Here is a 23,172-nt window from a genome sequence, read left to right as displayed (position 1 = left end):
TGTGATATGAAAGGAGGAAATTGGCGAACTTCTGATTCTGATTCAGTGTCAGTTTAGTGCATTCTGGTGACTTTGCTCGCAGGAAGGACAAAACTTTCCACTCCGCTATTTGTAGTTGGGTGATATGATGCAGCCATAATATGTTTTATTCCATTCATTTTCCGGAATGACTGAAACAGTTCTGCAACAAACTGTGGTCCTGTAGAGTAATGTAAGGAGTGGAAAGAGATGCATCATTTACAAGCACCGCTATTGAGTTGGAGTTCACTTTAAGAGGCTAGTTTGACATGATTATGTAATGACATGAAGCTTTTTTTTACTGTGCTTTATGTTCTGTGTTTGGTTGACAATAAAGTGAGTTGCTATGGTTTCCCTTAACTTTAAAACACCTTTATTGTTTTATTTCAAAAAATCTACAGTCCATTATCACTGACCAAGTGTTCTGGAGTACTAGTCCTTGAGGAGATGCTTCTCAGCACATCAACAGAGTGTCTAGCTGTAGTGGAGGCAATTGGGAACACTTTTGGCCACTTTGTGGCTGCATCTACTACTACCAAGAAATTTGTGCCCATGAATGGTCTGGCAAAATCCACATGAATCTTCTGCCAGGGTAATGTAAGCCATTCTCAGGTCTGGAGAGGCATTGCATTTGGCATCTTCTGGAACTGTTGGCATCCCAAGCACTGCATGGCAAACGTTAGATGGTTCTGGGCCTGGACTCACTGCACCTTAGAAGAAGAGAGATCTCAAACATTTTCAATATTCGGTTGAAATCTATCAAATAATAAAAGGCCTAGATAGAGAGGATATTTCCGATAATTGGGAGTGTTTAGAAAGAGGGCACAATTTCAGAATAGAATGATGCACCTTTAGAACAGAGATGAGGAATCTAGCCAGATGGTGTGGTATCTGTGAAATTCATTCCTCAGAGAGCTGAGGAAGCAAAGATATATTTAAAGCAGTGGTTGATAGGTTCTTAATTAGTAGGGGCATCAAAGGCAGGAGAATGGGGTTTAGAGAGAAAATAAATTGGGCATCATCCAATGGTGGAGCAGGCTCGAGTGAATGGCCTAGTTTTACTCCTATATCTTATGGTTTTAAAAATCTCAACAGTCAAGGCTTTTAGCTTCAGGTTTTTTTCTGTATTTAATACCTAGCTTTCTGTTGTGGTCACAAATATCACTTACAAATATGCTACCATGCTTATTAACCAGAACATTCTAGTATCACTTCCTTCCTTGTTGGGAGTGGCAAAATGAAGAGACAAACACCTTGAAAATGCAAAAGAAAAGAGCACAGTATTACTTCCTCAAACAAATCTACTTTTATTTAATTACTGACTTTATAAATTAATTCCTACCTTCATTTATCTATAGAACGTATTTTTGATTTTGTCTCAAAGCAGATCAGCAATAAATTTCCTTTTAAAGTTCAGAGAAGTTTATATTGAAGAGATGTGGATTATTTTAGAAAGAATTTCCATGCTTAGTTTAGTTAAGATTTACAACCATTGCTTTCTCCAACACATTAATGATGATCAGAAACAAGCATTTGTAGCACTAAAGATAACCATTTTACTTTTCATGTTGGTGTTGGATAAGTTTGTCATCTTGTCTCATGCTGCATCTGTACTCTTCACGGATTTGGGATTTCAAATGCACAGTCATTATTTCTTATTTATCGAGACTTTCTGCCTTTCAGGCATTGGAATTTCATATATTTGCCAGCTCTCAGAGATTTAATTTTCCCTCTAATCATTCTACAGTCGTCTTAAAATCCATGGCTCCTGGCCTCTGGGTATCAACATCTCCGGAGACATGGCCTGGGCCCAACATATTAATGCAATTACTGAGAAAGCACAACAACAGCTTTATTTCAGGAGTTTAAGGACACTTGTTATGTCATCAGAGTCTGGAATTTTTTTGAAAAAACGGGTGTACTATGGAGAGCATTCAAACTGGTTGCATCACCATCTCATACGCAGGGGCCACTCATGGGATCAGAAAACACTGCAGAAAGTTGGAAACACAGCCAGCTCCATCACAGGCAATAGACTCCCCAACATCGAGGTTATCTTCAAAATTCGATGCCTCAAGAAGGTGGCATCCATCATTGAAGCCACCCATCATGCAGGACATGCCCTCTTTTCATTGCTACCATCAAGGTGGTGGTACAGGTCCTGAAGACACAAACTCAGATATTTCAGGAACAACTTCTTCCCCTCCACCATCAGATAGCTGAATGGACCATGAACCCATGAACACTACCTCACTTTTTTTGCTCTCTTTCTACACTTAATTTAATTTTATATATTTCATTGTAATGTGTTTTTTTATAATTATGTAATGCACTGTACCGCTACCACAAAACAACAAACTTCACAACGTATGCTGGTGATATTAAACTTGATTCTGATTCCAGGCACTTTTTACAAAGTACATATAAACTCAGTGTGGGCACGTGGCCAAGTGGTTAAGGCATTCGATCTGAAGGTCGTGAGTTCGAGCCCCAGTCAAGACCGCCTGTTGTGTCCTTGAGCAAGGCACTTACTCTGCGGCGACACTGGTGCCAAGCTGTATGGGTCCTAATGCCCTTCCCTTGGACAACATCGGTGTCATGGAGAGGGGAGACTTGCAGCATGGGCAACTGCTGGTCTTCCATACAACCTTGACCAGGCCTGCACCCTGGAGAGTGAAGACTTTCCAGGCGCAGATCCATGGTCTTGCAAGACTAACGGATGCCTTAAATACACTCAGTGTATTTAAAATGTACACCTGCTCATTAATAAAAATATCTAATCAGCCAATCATGTGGCAGCAGCTCAATGCATAAAAGTATGCAGACATGATCAAGAGGATCAGTTGTTGTTCCAAACATCAGAATGGGGGAGAAATATGATCCAAGTGACTTTCACTGTAGAATAATTGTTGGTGCCAGACCTGGTAGTTTGAGCATCTCAGAAACTACTGATGTTCTGTGATTTTCACACAAAAATCTCTAGTGTTTACAGAGAATGGTGTGAAAAATGATTCTAAAAACACAGTGAGCAGTTCTGTGGGTGAAAATGTCTTATTAATTAGAGACCAGAGAATATCCAGACTGGTTCAAGGCAACAGTAACTCAAATAACCACACATTACAACAATGTGAGCCTGTTGGGGTCATCTACTGTACCCAGTGCTCCCAGTCTGGCCTCCTGTAAACCAGTGAGACCTGACATAGATTGGGAGACTGCTTCGCTAAGCACCAACTGGCTCCATCTGCCAGAAAAAGCAAGGTCTCCCGGTTACCACCCATTCCAATATGTCAGTCCATGGCCTCCTCTACTGCTATGAAGAGGCCACACTCAGACTGGAGGGGCAACACCTTACATTCCATCTGGGTAATCTCCAACCTGATGGCATGAACATCAATTTCTTGAACTTCCGGTAAACGTTCTCTTTTCTCCCCCCACCCTCCCCACCATTCCCATTTCCCTCTCACCTCATCTCTTTACCTGCCCATCATCTTCCTCTGGTGCTCCATCCCCTTCCTTTTCTTCCATGGTCTTCTACCCTCTCGTATCAGTATTCCCCCTTTCTACAGCCCTTTATCTCCTTTGCCGATCAACTTCGCAGCTCTTTACTTCACCCCTCCTCCTCTCCTAGTTTCACCTATTACCTTGTACTTACTCCTCCTGTACCCCCCCCCAACCTTCTTGACCCAATCATCTTTTCTCCCCCAGTCCCGATGAAGGATCTCAGCCCAAAATGTCAACTGTTTACTCTTTTCCATAGATGCCGCTGCCTGGCTTGCTGAGTTCCTCCAGCATTGTGTGTTGCTTTGGATTTCCAGCATCTGCAGATTTTCTCATTTCTATTACAGCAGCGGTGTACAGAAGAACATCTCTGACTGCGCAACACATCGAACCTTGAAGTGGAAGAGCTACAGCAGCAGAAATCCACAATCGGTTTCCACTCCTGTACCTAATAAGTGATCACTCAATGTCAAGTATGTACTTTGATCATTTTTACTTATGGCTTTATTATTTTACACACCATTTCACTTTCCCTTCAGCCATCTCTTTACTGAAGAAAACACCTCCAGCTCTGGGAAGATTCTTGTATCTTTTCCGCACACTTTCAAACACAATATGACAACCAGAACTGTACACAGTACTGGAGCTGTGGTCCTTTATGGAAATCAAACCTAGCTATGTTTATATGGACTACATCTCTGGTGATAAAGAGAAAAAAAATCTTTGCCTTGATCATCATCTCCGGTCCCAACTGTTTTCAGGGATTCATGGATATGCACACCATAGTCTCTCTCTTCTCCGATGCTTCTCAGATTTGAAAAGCCTGTATATGGGAAAAATAATAGGGAATACCTGTTTCATAGCATTAACTTCCAAGGAATATATACCTGCAAGAAATTTAAAATTAACTTATTCAGAAACTTGAACAAACTGTAGTTATCAAAATATTTATTATGCATATTGCTGCATTTCAGACAAGTTCTTTGATGAATGTTTACTGTAGAGACTATTAGAGTAAGTAGTACATACTTCAAATTGCTTTGGTGATCTTTACAATTGTTCTAAAATATTAAAAATACTGTAGTCAATCTCTTCTTAAATAATCAAGAGATTTATCTAGAATGATAAGTATATCAACTAGAATAACTACCAAATAGCTCAGGACTCACACGTGGGATCTCAGAAGTTTCAGTTTAGTAACTTTGAACAGGAAAGACCTCTACATTCTGACAACCATACTCTTTTTCTCCTCTCTTATGCTCAATTAATTTCTGGGTAGAGGCAAAGGCTTGATACAGAGCAAAGAATCCTTTGATTTAAGATTGAAAGTGTTCCCAGAACTAGCAACAATGCATATTATAGCTAATAGAGTGACTATTCCATTTAAACCAAAGAGTAATAATGCGTTACAAATAAATACTTCTGCTTTGAAACAAAAGTAGTTACTGTTTTTTTGAAAATCAGATAAACTTTCTTATTAACACATTTTGTGCACAAATGCTGTAAATTTAACACCCTTTTGTAGCATGTAGATTGAGCAATACAAATTTAGAAAGACCCAAACTTGAGAAAACCATCTAATTGTTTTAGAAATACCCTCCGGAGGCATAAAGTAGGAAAAAGGACAGTCTAGGCAGTACCTTTGTTTTATTCTTCACAGACAGGGTCTGATTACAACTTGAGTGTGCAAATACATCATGCTAAGATTTCCAAGATATAAACATTTGCTTTGGATAATGCAGTTTGGCATCCACTGTAAGATACTGTGCTATATTCCTTTTTCCCTTATGCAGCTAATTTAAACGACAAACAACTTAATTGCTGGATGACCTCAATTTACAAAAGTACATTTTAACTGTTAAAACAGCTAAAACGAATTAAAATTTGACACAATTTTAAAAACACACTGTTGATTTTTATTCTCTTCAATCCCTATCACAGACACTGGACAAATCTGATTTCCTTCTACCCAGTGACACATGACCAATAACTCTGACTACTTCACCCTAACTTGCCACAGGGCAAATCATTTGTTAAACCTCATTACCACCTGTTGAATAAACTCAGCATTGAGTTGAATCAGAATTACATTCTCTTTTCCAACCGCTAAGTGACAAAAATTCAAATAATTAAGTCACTATTTTCATGTGAAAATATTTAAACTGATGTCTAATGCTCATTTAACTGAACCAGCACAAGCATCAGTGAAAATGATTGCTAAACTAATCAATTCATGACAGGCTTATTCAAACCAGGTTTGAATCTGCCAGGAGCTTTTTCTCCCCCTTTTATATTTATAAACTGATTGTTTTTCATAGTGTAAGCAATTTATAAACAGTTGAGAGAAGGATCTGGAAATCTACCAACAGGTGAGGCACTAGTTTTTAAACCAAGTGTGACAAAAGATCATTGGTGTAAACATCAACTACGTTTTTTTCTTTCCAGTAATCTCTACTGCCTTATATGCTGAACATTTCCAGAATTTTCTCTAAACATTTCAGATTTCCAGCATTCACAGTACTTTTCTTTTTCTAAAAGCACCACTTGGAGCATTTAAAATAATTCCTTTTCACTATCAGAACAGATACAAACGGTACCAAAAGGCAAATCAGGATAATGTATAATTTTTAAAGAAAACTCTTGACAATTTACAAACATTCAGTGTTCTTATATCTGGCTATTTTTCTTCTGCATGGATTCTCTGCTGGACCATTCAATTTCACCCAGTCCATTCCTGGGTGAACTCAAGTGTGAAAGTTTCCATGGTGCAATGGAATTTCTTTATATTTTATCAGAGTACAATGAACATGTCAAAGGACCTTTAAAAGAATAAGCTATTGAACTGGATACCAACATGCCACGACAAAAAGGATCAGTCCCCTAACCTCCTGCCTCTCCCTACAATGATCTATTAAAACCCAGAAAAACCATGCTGATTACCATGATGTGCACTACTGACCAATGATTGTAAGACTTGCTCTGATGGGTCCAGTAATCACTACCTGCCTTTCAAATATTACTTCTTGGCCACCATAAAAAGGCACTTCAGAAACATGGTTCATATCACTCAATATGTGAGCATACAACAAATGAAATTTAAAAAAAACGGAATGCAGAATGACAGCCAAGATGACAAATATTTAAATGAACAGGGATAGTCTGAACTGTGGGAACACATCTGTTAAATTGGATGCAGGATAATACAACATTGTTCATCACACAACAGAACACCAACTCAGTTTCAATTCCTTAACAGTCAAGATGAAATAAGACACTTTAGGTCTAATCACAAAATGATTGTTCCATATATAGCAGATGATGTTAATTATTTCACCGTTCCTTGACTCGAGACCTTCTACTGATGCAAGTGAATAATACCACATTCAAGTTTGCTGCACGCTGGTGGTGTTTCAAATCCAGTGACGAACCAGCAGTTAAATCTGTTCCCAGATCCAATAACCAGGAGTTTAGACCTACGTGATTCAGGCATCTTTACATTGCTGCAAAATCAATCTGTACGTAAAGCTGCCTTACGCCTGCCTGCCAACAAAAAAGAAAGTTTATTCATCCATTAAAGTAGGAATGCACTGTTTCCTCTCCAACACCAATTCAGTATCATAAAATTCTCAACTGTCCTTCAATTAAATGGGAAGAATGATATTTAATATATGAATGGCTTTCCACATTATTACTTCAAAACTTACTGCAACATCATTCTGCACACTTGAATTTGCTGAGTGCTAAAAGTGGCAAAGACAAGTTGTACCTGTATATATATCAAACGAACAAAGTCACAAATTCAGCTTCTAATGCACAAAACTGGGTGGCCCGGTAGCATAGTAGTCAGCACAATGCTTTTAAGTACAGGTAACCAAGGTTCAATTCCCGCCTCTTCCTGTAAAGAGTTGTACATTCTCCCTGTGACTGTGTGGGTTACTCCAGGTGCTCCAGTTTCCTCCCACAGTGTACGGTTGGTAGGTTAATTGGTCATTGTAAACTGTCCCATGATTAAGCTAGGATTAAAATTTGGGGATTGCTGGGCGATTCAAAGAGCCAGAAGGGCCTATTCCGAACTATATCTCAATAAATAAGAACTTCTGTCTGACAAGCGAGGTCAGGAGGCTGGAACCACCTTCTCCATTAGAAAGTAACTTCAGAACCCACGAAAGGGGAATCAAATCACCCAGAACATATTCCATATTAGGGAAAAATACAACACACGAGAAACACAAGGGCACAGCTGTTTGTGGTTGCTGTCTCTTTACTCCAGGGACTCAAGTTGAACAGTATACGATATGTTGGTGTGGAATTTGCAGGTCCTCTACATGTTCCAATTTCCTCCCACATCCCAAACCTGTGTGGTGGGTAAACTGACTACAATAAATTATCCCTTAGCCATAGGTAAATAGCAAAAAGGGAGCTGACAGACATACATGACAGTAAATCAAGCAAAGAGTGGGGAGGATGGGACTAATGAGATTATGCCTTTGAGAACTGACACGTCTTTAGCCAGCCAAAGGTCTCCTGTGAAACAAAAACATTTAATTATGTTCCCATGCTTTTCTATTGGTGCTGATCAGGTTATTAAGATGTAGCTTGGAAAACTGAACTCATGCGTTGATAAATTATATTTGTACTCAAACATGCAAAACACCGAAGACTCTACATTGAGTGGAGAATGTTTAAAGCCAGGGCAAGGTAGGGATATTGGCAGTGCACTTGCTGCAGAGCAGGAGGTCCTATATAATAAAGTGCACTGAATTATTCTTTGAGGAAATTACAAGATCAGTCATTCTACAAGATAATTCATAAAAGGCTACCAAGTAATACAGCAACATGAAAAATTGGTGAGCAGAGTTTAGTTCAATAACAGGTTAAGTTATATTTCCATTGCTGGGTATGTCCAAGCATCAGAATAAGATCCCAAGTTTGACAGGGCTTAAGTGGGGGTGGAGTGTAGTGGGATAAAGTGTAGGCTAAGTAGGTCATGACTAAACGCTTCAAAGTAATAAATCCATTAGGTTTTCTCATTAATTGAGGTGATAGACTGATCATGTGTAGCAGTATTATACTAGAATGGGATGTGGCGGGCTTCACACCACCTGTTATCTTTGAAATGCAAACAATGAGTGACAAAACTAAAAAAAATAAACAACCACTAACATTCTTGCAATGGACACAAAGCAGGATAATGAAAAACTGCAAGAGGAAGGCAGAAACAGACAACAGCACCAGACTGAAGAGAAGCAGACAATTATTTCTATCCCATTGTTATACATTGTGCCCATTTAGACAACCCTTAAACTCAACAGTTGCTAAGCACCATACCTCTATTAAAGACTGCAAAATAACAGAACAAGCAAGAGGATTTTGTTTTGTAGTAAACACTAAAGTAAAATAGATGGGTCCTAGGTAGTAAAATGCTAAGTCTGAAATAATAATGGTGTTACATTGATTTACATAATGATACATTATTAGAGCATCAAATTCAAACAGGTTCATTCTCAGCTTCTAATTTTATTGGATACAGAATATCCCACTACAGGCAAAACTCTTTCATATTTATAACTTACAAGCTGACATGCATAAATAACAGACTCTTGCTTATAGATGCTTGCAAGAAGCATTTCCTAAATACGTAAAATTACCTTCATTTTTGTGCTTTCTAGGAAGCTGCTCTTAAAAGGTCAATGGCAACTTTGTATTTATATAAAAGGAATATTACCAACAAAAATAATAAATGTTCTCTTGATATACCTGAGTGAAAATGTTGTGTGTTTGGCTCAAAATCCATCGTGCATCTGCATCAGGAGCTACCAGAAGCTTCATTGTTCCAATGTAAACTTCACTACATAAAGTCCAGAAGTGGGGATCAATTATACTATATACACCTTGCAAGTGTTGAACCTAAAAAAAATAGAACATTTTAGTGTTTCACTGAACTAGATGTACTGAGGATTCTTCTAAGACTTAATAATACAAAATTAATTGTACGCACCCGCTGGTAGCACTGTGGCAATATGTGATCCAAAGAAGGAGGTGTACGTTGCATTAAAATCCCAATGGATTGCCTTAAAAGTGGAACAACGCTGCCAGGGAAAGAGAACATAATTAGAAGATTTTCCCTTCTGTACACTACCTTGATTCTAGAAATGCTGTTTTTAACTTACACAATACACTTTTTAATACAGATTGATACTGTCCACATCAGCACTATACTATCTTGCAGTAGGTACTGATTCATATCTATTGTTTCAGATGAAGCTGAATGAATACTTTTGATTCCAAGCAAAGCAATGCTTCTTCACCATAGGACTGTATCAGTTTGCTGGCTACAAGACATATGAAAGGACTACAAAGCTTTTGTTTAAATTATATATCAATACTAAGTAATGCAAGGTCACAAACGTCCTACAGAAAGTCATTATTTTCTGAACAATTAATACTCCCTCAGAAATACCTATAATGTAGATATGAGTGAAAGTACTAAGATTTTATACAGGGTGTGACTTGCTAGATCACTCAAATGACGGTACATGTTAGAGCTGTATGTACAGTTTACCACACAGATAACAGATTTGCTTGTCTGAAATTCGCACCTTTTCTGCAAAATATAAGTGTTTTAAGTTGAGAAAAGCAACTTTGCACTTGTTTTCAACTGAAAGATTGAAAAACTATTAAGGGATCCCAATTAGCTATAGTTTGGGCAACAGTAACTTCTGCCATATCTGGACAACAAAATTACTTTTGTATTCAAGATAATGAAACAATTTTTTTTAGAAGGAACATGTAATCCCTTAATGGTTAGAAAACAGTAAAATGAAGCAATATTTATACAAGAAAACAATTTAAAAGGTTCAGGTAACCAATAATAATCACTTTCGTTATTGGAAATAAACCACATTCCTCTACTGTGCAGAATGAATGTCCTTGCCACATTAAAAAAAATTAAATCCTTAAAACCTACTTAATGTTCACTTTGTGAAAATGAATTAAACTTTGCTGTGCCACAATTAAACCCTGCCTAATAATTTAATATTGAAAGTATTCCCTCATTTATTTCACTCTGGTAATTATAATTAAATTACCTTTCTTACACTTTTAGTTTGCTGTAGCCCACTTAACAAGTGAAACTAAGGAACTCAGCTCACTTTAAATTAAAATAACCCCATGTGTTTTGAATATATTTTTTCCTGGTTGTAGTCTTGGAGGCACCCCAGTGATTGGCATAGACTGTATTCTCTTAATACCTGCAACAGGCTAATTGCTACTATGGCTTTATTAAATACTCAATGAAAATGTCCCCATTGATCACAGACAAACTTAAATTTTGCAGTATTACAGTGGTGAAAGTGTACTGAAGAGTTCATCCTGCCAACATTCATATGTAAATTACAATCCTGTGTTTTGGAATAGAATTTTATTTCTCACATCCATCTCACAATGAGGGAGTAAAAATTTTTTATGTTGCATCTCCATCGCTCCATTGCCCAAACACTAAGATAGTATACATAATTGTTTTGTACACATGTATGTACAGTGAGATACAATGTACAATGTGTATTGATCAATCTGATGGCCTGGTGAAAGCTGTCCTGTAGCCTGTTGGCCCTGTCTTTAATGCTGTGGTACCGTTTGCCAGACGGAAGCAGCTGAAACAGTTTGTGGTTGGGGTGGCTGGAGTTCCTGATTTTCCTCTGGGCCCTTTTTACACACCTGCTGCTGTAAATTTCAGAGATACGCCTGGTTTCATGAGTATGAATGATATATTGAAATGGAGCAAGTGTAAATACAATTGTCAATGGTGATGATGTCAGCCTGGCAGAAAATACCAAGATCAATTTCATTGTCCAGCAATGAGTTTGGAGGATTTTGCAGTAGTATTGGTGAAAACTCTCCAATATTTTGTAATGCTGGCTCAAGTAATCCATACCTCAAAACCATATGGCAAGGTGAGGATCACAGATCAGGAGACCGTGACTTCAAACCAACTATTATACTCTTAATCTTCAAAAAACCGTGCAAGTGCATTGGTGATTTCTGTTACTGAATTCTGTATTCACTAAGAGGTAGGCTCCCAAGATATTGAAAGTGATGTTTTCTGGACCCAGTTGATGAAATTTATTGTTGGGATGTGGTGTTATGTAAAGGGTATTTAGGCTGGCAGAGGACCTTTGCCTTATAGAAACTTAGTATGAAGCCTATTCATTCAGCGGGTTTAATGAACGAGTTAATGATAACTTGGAGCGTAGCCTCAGGGTTCACTTACATCATTACCATCCGTCTCCTGTACCTAATAAAATGCCTACTGAGTGTACATACATTCAGTCAAAAATATAGGGAGAGAAAACAAACCACAGAGTTATCATGAAGCCACACTATAATGTTCTTCAGGGAAGGAAATCTGTCATACTCATCTAGTCTGAATTAATTTCAATCTAGAATGGATTAGTTAAAGCCGTAGAGCACAGAAAAGGGCCCTTCAGCTCACCCTGTCCATGTCAACCATCATGTGCATCTATACTAACCTCACTTGCTTGCATTAATTCCATATTCCATATGCCTTAAATTTTTTATCTGACCTCTGAAACGCAAGTCACTCAGTTCCACAACAAAAAGAGTTGAGAATAATTACTGTTTCAATTACCCAAGGCAAAATCATTGAATTTACTTCTTTTAAACTGCAATACCCATAGAAAGCGAGAAGAAACAGATTTTTTTTTCAAATCATGAATACTAGGCGTTGTCTAACCAATAAACCACAAAAGGGGAAGTGCTGTGAAACATAACACTTAAAACTTCAACAAGCAGACTCAAGGCAATCAAGTCAAAATGCAAAATATACAACAGCTACTTTGTTATAATTTCAACTTAAGTCTTTTGGAATGTACCTTGCCTTTTTTTTTTCAAAACTTGCTCCTTCAAAACCTAGAGTACATCAGCTGAAATAAAACATCTTCACCCAGAAACTAGCAGTTAATTAAAATCATTTTTACAAAGTAATGTATAAACAATATCATTATGAAACTTGTAACCAAACTTCTTACAAATTACGTCAACTCATCGTAAAATAATCTGATACTCCCTTACACTACCCAATTATTCGATCACATCTAGGAAAATAGACATCGCTGGATGCTTCACAGCCTGATGGGCAAACAAAATACTGACAAGGACAGCTGTACAAAGGCTTGATCTGAGAGCTAGATATTATTAAGTGGTTCTGAGATAGAGATGACATGGATTTAGAGATGCCAGCCTACAGCCTTATCCATTTACAAAGCACTTTGGTTTTATCATTGCCAAATTTTCAACAATTAACAGACTGATTGATGGTCATCATTGACCAGGCAAATAAATAATGGGATTACAAGAGTGCGGTTACTAACCACATTGCTCTCCAAAGTCTTTCCATCATTTGCAAGATACAGGGTGTTTACCTGGTGCAGCAATCAGCTGCACTTGAGAAATTAGACAGCATCCAGGCCAAAGCATCTGCCAACATTCAGTCCTTCCACTTCAGTTGCCCTGTGCTAATGGGCTTTTGACATCCACAAAATGCAATGCGGTAACTTGCCAGGGTTTTTTTCACTGCATCCCACTCCCCCAAATATGGAACTCAGGAGAATCAAAGACAGCTGGTGCTTGATAATGCTAATTCTTGCAATTGTGCACCATGTTGTAAATATCTAGACTTAGAAATATGTTACTATTCCTTCACTGCTGCCGAGTCAAGATCCCTGAACTTCTTACAACAATATTAACACCAACAAAATCAAGACTACTAATCATAAAAGGACCATGAGAGTATTTTCTCTACAAGGATAGTTGGTAGCTCAAGACGGCAACTTATAATCACCTTTGAATATAAATTGGAACACAAATTCTAGACTTAGCAGCTACATCCACATCCTGTGTATGAACAACATGAAAACCTCAAAAGACACAACCGTAAAGTGACTATGGCTTATGAAAACACATCAGTTAAATTGCGTAGAATGCCATCTTCTGTATCAGGATCATTAGATTATATGAATTGTAAAGTTGTAGGAATAATCATAATTTATACTTTTGGGTGAATTTTGCACATCAAAAATGATATATTTTTCAGAGATCAGAAATACTAATGAAAAATATACCATCCTTATACTTCATGTACTGCCAGAATGAATTACCCAAAGATGTTATATTTAAGCCACACTACCTTGACTAACGTACACCTCCTGGAGTCAAGATTATTGACCTGTAATAAATACAGCTAACTTGCTTTGTGTGCATTGGAGTGTTATTCCCTTAGATGCCCACCTTCTTCAGTTTTACTAGGCACCTTCCTGTCAAATTCAGTCAAATGGTGCCTGCTGTCAAGGCAGGCAATCTGATCTCACCTGTAATTCAGTTCTTAAGTCAATGTTTAGACTACAACTACAGTGTTATGTAGAAATGAGTGGCTTAGATGTAATCTGAAGATGACAGTAAAATACAGGTTACAAATAGGCACCGTTTGATTGCACCTGTACTGACATCTTCCAGGATTGAGCAAGTAAGTGACTGCTTTGTGAGTAGCCACACTGATTTTTTTCCCCTGTTTTGTGGATTATATATCTGGGCCATTTTCCACATGTGAGAAATGTACCAAAGCAGCTTATCTACATTCAGATCTAATTCAAGTGAAAATTTTCAGTATTAGAGCAAGAATATGATTGGTAACATAGTCTTCATCAGGAAACTGCTCTCAGCAGTTTCTTGATAAACAAATCAAACTGACTGATCATGGGATTCTCCAACACAAGAAACAGGTGATGATCACTCAGCACTTCCCCTTTAAGATGGCTTCATCCTTGCCTTAAGCATTCACACTCAGGGCACTGATCAGTTGTGAATGGTCCTACATACATTCCCATCATTCTTTAATTTACAATTAATATGGCAGCACTGCAGTTTCTTAAGATTGTGAAATTGCTTAGCTCTGTCCTTTTCCTGTTTTTGCTCTTTCACGCATAAAACCACGTGTATCTTCTTCCAATTAGGTGGACCGCTAGGAGTGGGAATGGAACACATCTTTACTTGCATCACAGCCACCCCTCCCCCCCCCCATTCTCCACAGGGATTGCTCTCTCTAGGTTTCCATTGTCTTGTCCATTGATCCTGCCCCACTACTCTCCTTCTTGGCACTTATCCCTGCAAGTGGAAGTGCTACACCTGCCCATTTAACTCCTCCCTCACCTCCATTCCGGGCCCCAAACAATCCTCCCAGGTGAGGTAATACTTCACCTGTGAGTCTGTTGGGGTTGCCTACTGTATCCGTGCTCCTAATTGGACCCCCCTCTACATTGTTGAGACCCGACAAAAATTGGGGGACCGCTCTGTTGAGTACCTTCACTCCATCCGCAACAAGCAGGATTTCCTGGTGGCCAACCTTTTTAATTCCAATCCCCATTGCCGTTCTGATATGTCGGTACTTGGCTTCCTATACTGCCACAATGAGGGCACTCTCAGGTTGGAGGATCAACACCTCATATTCCGTCTGGCTAGCCTCTAACCTGATAGCATGAACATTGATTTCTCTAATTTATGATAATTTTCTACCTTCTCCCTTTCCACCATTCCCCACTCTGGCACCCTTCTTACCTCTACTCTTCTCATTTGCCTGTCACCTCCCCCAGTGCCCCCCTCCTTCCCTTTCTCCCATGATCCACTCTCTATCAGGTTCCTTCTTCTACTATCACCACCCAGCTTCTCATTTCATTCCCTCCTCCCCCCACCCACCTAGCTTCACCTATCACCTTCTAGCTTGTACTCCCTTCTCTCCCCACACCTCATATTGGTTACTTGCCCCTTCCTGAAACCAGAAACGCTAACGTTCTTATGGATGCTGACTTAGCTGCTGAGTTCCTCCAGCATTTTATGGGTGTTCCAACCACATATTACAGTTTTGCCAGGCTGGCATCTCATGACTGGTTTGCATGCTACTGATTCTGTTGCTCCAAAATGTTCACATTATTAACCCATTTTATAAATTAATTGATCTAAACTCACTGGGTTTGAGATACAAGACAGTGAAGATGCTGGAATCTGGAGGGAAAAAAAAGGAAAAGAAACTGCTGCTGAAATTCAGCAGGTCAAACAACATCTGTGGAGGTAACCTTATACTGAATGGTTCAGGTCAAGACCCTTCATCTAGGGGATGATAGTCACTATAAGGAGAGAGGAAGGGGTGACAGGCAAGTTGGTAAATAATAGTTGGAACCGGGCTAGGTGGAAGATAACGAACTGGTTGTTCGGGAAGAGAACAGTTTAGAGTTAGGCTGGTGGGTGATTGGTGGAAACACAAGGGGAAATAAATGGACAGATAAACCCAGCTGGGGGGAGGATGGAAGGGGAAAGGAGAGGGTAAAGACAATGACTGGAAGGTGACAGGTGAAATCAGATGATGTGCAGATGGAACCCGATGGGGGATTGAATGCAAAGGGTAGACCAAGAAAGAAACCTAGGTGAATGGGTGTGTGAGTGAGGGGCAGATGGAACCAAGTAGTAGGGTGGGTTGGGAGGAAGGGGTGCAAAAGGCAGAATGAGAACATGGGTGGAGCAATAGGAGTGGAACTGGAACAAAGGCAAAGTGATTTATGAACTATAAATTTTCTAGTTTCATAGCACTGGGTTGTAGACTGCCATTAGGTTGCAGAAAAATCACATTACATTAATTGGCTAGCCTACAACCCAAAGGTATGAACATTGAACTTGCCAAGTTCAGGAAATCCACAATGTGTGTGCTTTGCCCACCCTTAGCAGTCATCCTAGGTTCTCTTTCTCTCTCCTTTTCAAGCTTTTACTCCTCTTCCCCCCCCACCCACCCAACCCCAGTTATCTAGATTCATTACCCTGTTCCACACAGTCTATCTGTCTATCACCCACACACACACACTCAACTTTATTTTTTCTCAGCTTAGCTTTCTCATCAGGCTAAACCTGCTGACCACATCTCCCATATCCAGTTTCACTTAGGACCTGCCAGCTTCTGTCTCTATCTTTCACTGCCCTCTCCCACTTGGTTTCAACTACCTAGTTTATTCCTAACCTGATTCCACCCATCAATTTCTAAACATCCCCTCCCCTGCTCCACCTGCCTATGCCAACATAACCTATCAGCCCTCCTCTCACCCTTCCCTCTCATTCATTTACTCTGCCATTCTCAGGGTCGTGAACCAAAATGTCAACCATCTGTTTCCTCGGATACAGCCTGACCTGCTGATTTCCTCCTGCAGTTTGTATTTGACATCAGCTCTTTGATGAGGAATATTGGCATCCATTCTTTACATTGTCAAGGCACCAACTTCTATAAAGTGAACTTGAATTAAATATAGAAAAGAGCAAGTTTACCAACACCACCATTGCAATCCACTTCACATGATGATGAACATCAGATCACCAGATGGACACATGTAGAACAGGTTTCTTCTCAAGCACCATGTGCCCTCTTGTAAACAACATGACAGAACATTGGTCAACTTCCCTAGACACGCATACAGCTTAAAATGCTACAGGGGAACTATAAGTTTCATTACAAATCAGGAACAAAGCAAGATGTGAAACTGCCTAACATTTAGAACAATTACAGATGTATAACAAAAGTAGAAATGGAAGTTTCCAAGTATTTCAATTCTGAATTAATATTTATTTTTCACCTTTGAATTATTTCATAAAACCAAGACTGCTCAAATATTATACATTTTGAATACTGTACACACAAAGATTAGATATTGCTTACAACAGAAAATCTGTAAATGCTGGAAATCCAAGCATCACACACTGAATGCTAGAGGAACTCAGCAGGTGAAGGGTCTCTGCCCGAAACGTCAACTGTATTTTTTCTCCCCATAGATGCTGCCTGGCTTGCTGAGTTCCTCCAGCATTCTGTGTGTGTTGATTAGATATTGCATTACATTTCGTAATATTAAAAACAGGCAAGCCCAAAGAAACATTAAAGGGCAAGGGAAGACATATTTCAAGTTGAGAATGTGCCACATCAGTTCTTCACAGCTCAGCAAAATCATTCAAATTAATGAATTATAGTTATTTGATCCAATTAGTAAACAATGAGACAAGAGATATTCAAAAGCTTAGTAAATGAGGTGAGTTTTAAGGTGGATCTTTTAAGAAGGAACTGAAGAGACAGAGGAGGTGAGGAAGGAAACCGCACAGCACAGAGTGTACAGAACTGAAGATACTGCCGCAATTGTGGGATGAAGGGAAGATGGGAGTATGGCAGTATAACAGTTCAGAGCAGAACAGCCTAAACACAAGTAACTATAAGATATTACAAAAAGAGCAAGAAATAAAATAAAAGCTGAACTTAAACAAACTCTACACATCCTAAAGATACAACAAACAAGCCTGAAGCCACTTACTGTTCAGCCAGTTACCATTGCAATGTAAGGAAACATGGCAGCTGATAAAGTCCCATTAACAATAATGAAACACGTGATAAAAGGTGTGGGTACTAGGAGTCAATATAGGTCATTGAGAACAGGGCTGGTTAACAAGTTGGACCTGACGTATGATGGTAAACACAACTTATGAAAAGATGTTTATAGGTTAGTGGTTATTTTTAAGTATCAGTGCATTGCAACCCAGAGATATCTGACACTTTGCAGATGCAATGCATCCCAGCTCCGACTGGAAGAAGAATTTATCTGAAAGTTGAATACAAGATGTTGAGTTTACATACCTAGTCGGCACACACATGATTCAATGTGTATTTTATATACATCAAGAGAATAAAAGTAACAATTTGCACCTTAGAAAACTGGAGACTCTTGTCCTAACTGCAATAAATACAGGTACAAGATGATTCATCAAATTTGAGCTTTCACAAGACTGAAATGGAGACTGTGAAAAAATATTCTCTATTTGATTACTATAACAAAAATAAAGTTTAGATGAAAATGTCTTCACAAACTATCAATTTTGTTCACATTACTAGGCACAAAACACTTAATATCTTTAATTAATTGGAAATGGCTGTGAAGAATTACAAGTAGTAATTAAACAAAATGCCAAAAATTGGCAAAATGTTAAATAAAATTAGCAAGTGCAAGACAATATTCCAACAATTTATAAAAATGCACAAATCTGAATAAAGCTCATCATAAAATCTAATGTTTGAAATACACAAAATATCTGACTAATTTAAAGCTTATTTGGTGGTAAGCTGATGATTTTGACTAACCCTCAAGAGAAGAGGATTAAAGTTCAATTTATCTTTGCAAGTTAATTATCTGTAACTAGTTTAAAAAAATCAGATATTTCAGTTATTAATCCTGATACAGTACAGCATTTTTGTAGTGAAAAGTAAAGCATTTCAAAGAAAAATGACTACGACTATGCAGTAACAATGAAATAATAGTCACTGATACCATCAATGGTCATTTTGTCCCTATCTGATTTTTACGTTAATCCAATCTCCCATTACTGTTTCTATCCCTGTTTTTCTCTTCAGTCAAAAAGTTTCTATACTGCCTTGTTCTAAAATTGAAACTCTTTAAATCCAGCACAGCTTAAGTAATTTACAGGAAAACTCCGTACATTACATCGTAATAGCCTGAGCACAAAGAACAGGGAAGGACATGGAAGACAGCTGGAAGGATGTACAACTCTACATGTGTTACAGCTGGAAGTCATTTATCTTTTCAACGCATCCTTCTGAACTCAAGGACTGGCTTGGGGCACACATGCCAAAAATTGCAGCTGTAAGTAGGGAAAGACAACAGATTTGGCCAGTCTTCTTCTGAACAGAATAATTACTAGGGGAAAATATTTTTGATTTTAAATAAGCAATCTTCTAAACTTGTATTTATAAATTTTGAGAAAAATTGTAGGGAATAAAAGTTCTCATTAAGCCTTGGTCATGAACTGAATAATCCTTTTGCTCGAGAGGTCCAGAGGGGAGGAGGCAACATCTGAATTATTACTTTCGTTGGTTTGACATTCACATCATAAATTTTATCTGAAGAAAAAGTATTCTTTGCGAGTGCGGGCAAGGGTGGAGAAGGGATAGAAGACTAAGAGCTTTACAATAAAACAGTGATAATCCATTATTTCATTTTCTGGAAATTCATAGATTTGGTATCTGGCTCACTTGACTTGGTTTCCTGTGTACCATCAAGCCCCATCAGGGCCCTGCCTCCTGTGCTGTCTCTAAACTCAGTGGGCTCCTTTTCCCACACTCCCACTAAACTGATCGAGTTCACTGGAACATTTTTCATATCATAATCATAGTACACTACAGCACAGAAACAGGTCCTTTGGCCCATTATCCATGCCAAACTATTAATCGGCCTAGCCCTGTCAACCTGTACCCAAGACCATAACCCTCCATACCACTACCATCCGTGTACCTATCCAAATTTCTCCTTAAGTGTTTAAATTGAAACCAAATCCACTACGTCCACCGGCAGCTCGTTCCACACTCTTCAATACCCTGAGTGAAGAAGATGCCCCTCATGTTCCCCTTAAATAGCTCATTTTTCACCTTAACCCACGACTTCCAGTTCTAGTCTTACCCAACCTGGGGAAAAAACCCACTTGCAGTAACTAGTGCTGTTCCTCAGGGGTATTTCACATTGTTTGTCAATGATTTAGATAACACAATTGATGGCTTTGTGGCAAAGTTTGCAGATGATACAAAGATACGTGGAGGGGTAGGTAGTGTTGAGGAAGCAACACAATTGACTTGGACAAATTGGAAGAATAGGCAAAAAATGGCAGATGTAATACAGTGTTGAGGAATGTATGGTAATGCATTTTGGTAGAAGGGAAAAAGTGCAGACCATTATCTAAATGGGGAGAAAATTCAAACATTAGAGGTGCAAAGGGTCTTGGGAGTCCTCATGCATGACTTCCAGAAGGCTAATTTACAGGTTGAGTCTGTGGTAAAGAAGGCAAATGCAATGTTGTCATTCATTTCAAGGGGAATAGAATATAAAAACAAGGAGATAATGCTGAGGCTTTATAAGACACTAGTCAAGCCACACTGGGATACTGTCAACAGTTTTGGGCCCCACATCTCAGAAAGGGTGTGTTGTCATTGGAGAGTGTTCAGAGGGGTTTCACGAGGATGATTCCAGGAATGAAGGGGTTAACAAATGAGGAGCCTTTGGCAGCTTTGGGCCTGTACTCACCGGAATTTAGAAGAATGGGGGGGGGGATCTCATTGAAATCTACTGAATATTGAAATTGAGGGGCGACCCTTTAGAACAGTTTTTTTAGACAAGGAGTAGTGAATCTGTGGAATGCTCTGCCAGACAACAGTGGAGGCCAAAACTGTTCAAGCGAAAATTGATAGTTTCCTGTTTGGTCAGGGCATCAAAGGTTATGGCGAGAAGGCAGATGTATGGGGTTAAGTGGGATCCAGGGTCAGCCACGTTGGAAAGGCAGAGCAGACTCAATGGGCTGAATGGTCCGATTCTGCTGCTATGTCTTATTTACCCTATCGATACCCCTCATAATTTTATCTCTATCAAATCTCTCCTCATTCCCCTACGCTCTAGGGAATAAAGTCCTAAGCTATTCAACCTTTTCCTATAACTCAGGTCCTCAAGTCCTGGTAACATCCTTGTAAATTTTCTCTGCACTACTTCAATCTTATTGCTACCTTTTCTATAGCTAGGTGACCAGAACTAAACACAGTACTCCAAATTAGGCCTTACCAACATCTTATATAACTTCAACATAACAAATCAACTCCCGTACTCAATACTTTGATTTATGAAGGCCAATGTGCCAAAAGTTCTCTGTTTACCTGTGACGCCAATTTCAAGGAATTATTAAGCTGAATTCGCAGATCCCTCTGTTCTACCACTCTCATCAGTGCTCCACTGCACACTGCAAGTCTTACCCTGGTTTGTCCTCCCAAAGTGTAACATCTCACACTTTTCTACATTAAATTCCACCTGCCATTTTTCAGTCCACTTTTCCAGCTGGTCCAGATCCCGCTGCAAGCTTTGATTGCCTTCCTCACTGTCAACTACGCCCCCAATTTTGGTGTAATCCGCAAATTTCCTGATCCAGTTTACAACATTTCATCCAGATCATTGATATAGATGACAAGCAACAACAGACCCAATACCAATCCCTGAAGCACAACAGGCCTCCAGTCAGAAAGGCAACCATCTACTTCCACTCTGGGGCTTTTCCCACGAAGCCAATGTCTAATTTAATTTATTACTTCATCCAGAATATCAAACGACTGAACCTTCTTGACCAAACTGCCAAGCAGGACCTTGTCAATGGTCTTGCTAAAGACTACATAAACAACATCTACTTTTCTCATCTTTATGAACTTTTCTGGTAACTTCCTCAAAAAACTCTGACTGGTTAGGCACGACCTACCACATACAAAGCCATGTTGACTATCCTTAATCAATCCCCATATATCCAAATCTGATCCCTTAGAGCAGCTTCCAATAATTTACCTACTACTGATGTCAGCCTTACTGTACAATAATTTCCTGGCTTTCTTTTAGAGCCTTTCTTAAACAACAGAACATTAACTATTCTCCAATCCTCCAGCATCTCACCTGTTGCTAAGGATGTTTTAAATCTCCCTCCTAGCGCACCTGCAATTTCTGCACTAGCTTTCCACAAGGTCTGAGGGAAACATACCTTGTCAGGCCCTGGGGATTTATCCACCTTAATTTGCCTCTAGACAGCAAACATCTCCTCCTCGGTGATCTGTATACAGTCCATACCTCACTGCTATTTTGCTTCACTTCTCTGTCTGTCTGCAAGAAAATACAGTTGCAAAAAATTCATTTAAGACTCCCCCATCTCTTTTGGCTCCACGAGTAGACGATCATTCAGATCTTCAAGAGAACCAACTTTGTCCCTTGCAATCCTTTTGCTCTTAGTATATTTGTAGAAACCCCTGGGATTCTCTTTCACCTTGTCGGCTAGAGCAACCACATGCTTTCTTTTAGCCCTCCTGATTTCCTTCTTAAGTGTTCTCTTACATTTCTTACACTCAAGTACCTCATTTGTTCCTTCCTGCCTTTGCCTGCTATGTACCCACTTCTTCCTAACCAGGGCCTTAATATCGCTTGAAAACCAAGGTTCCCTAAACCTGTTATCCTTGCCTTTTATTTTGACAGCAACAGACAAACTCTGTACTCTCAAAATTTCACCTTTGAAGGCTTTCCACACATCAAGCATACCTTTGCCTGAAAACACCCTGTCCTAATCTAAACTTGCCAGATCCCTTTTGATACCATCAAAATTTGCCTCTGTCCAACTTGGAATCTCAATTCGAGGACCAGACCTATTCTTCTCCATAGTTATATTGAAACTAATGGCATTATGGTCATTAGATGCAAAGTGTTCCCTTGCACAAACTTTGGTCACCTGCCCTGTCTCATTCTCGAACAGTAGATCGAGTACAGGTTTCCCCCGTCATCCGAAGGTAGAGTGTTCCTATGAAACGGTTCGTAAGCCGGGAAGTCGTAAAGCGAAGAAGCAATTACCATTTATTTACATGGGAAAAATTTGTGAGCATTCGCAGACCCAAAAATAACCTGCCAAGTAACACATAAAACCAAAAATAACAGTAACATATAGTAAAAGCAGGAATGATATGATAAATACACAGCCTATATAAAGTAGAAA

At 39.1% G+C, this 23,172-nt stretch overlaps 1 protein-coding gene across 2 annotated transcripts in view; it reads right to left on the bottom strand.

The window, feature by feature from the left end:
- Positions 1-4,427: 4,427 nt before the first annotated feature.
- Positions 4,428-23,172, bottom strand: part of slc30a7 (solute carrier family 30 member 7) — a 69,764-nt gene continuing 51,019 nt past the window's right edge. For both annotated transcript variants that reach the window (XM_063063931.1, XM_063063932.1), the window contains exons 9-11: positions 9,515-9,605; positions 9,274-9,423; positions 4,428-7,056 (exon numbers count right to left, since the gene is read on the bottom strand). In XM_063063931.1, coding sequence (XP_062920001.1) covers positions 7,009-7,056; positions 9,274-9,423; positions 9,515-9,605 — 289 coding nt within the window. In that variant the 3' untranslated portion in view covers positions 4,428-7,008. The remainder of the gene's footprint in view (positions 7,057-9,273; positions 9,424-9,514; positions 9,606-23,172) is intronic.

Source organism: Mobula hypostoma, chromosome 12 (assembly GCF_963921235.1).
Source record: "Mobula hypostoma chromosome 12, sMobHyp1.1, whole genome shotgun sequence".
Classification (NCBI taxonomy): domain Eukaryota; kingdom Metazoa; phylum Chordata; class Chondrichthyes; order Myliobatiformes; family Myliobatidae; genus Mobula; species Mobula hypostoma.
The sequence above is the reverse complement of the archived record's forward strand: the minus strand, read 5'-3'. Positions and strand labels throughout refer to the sequence as shown.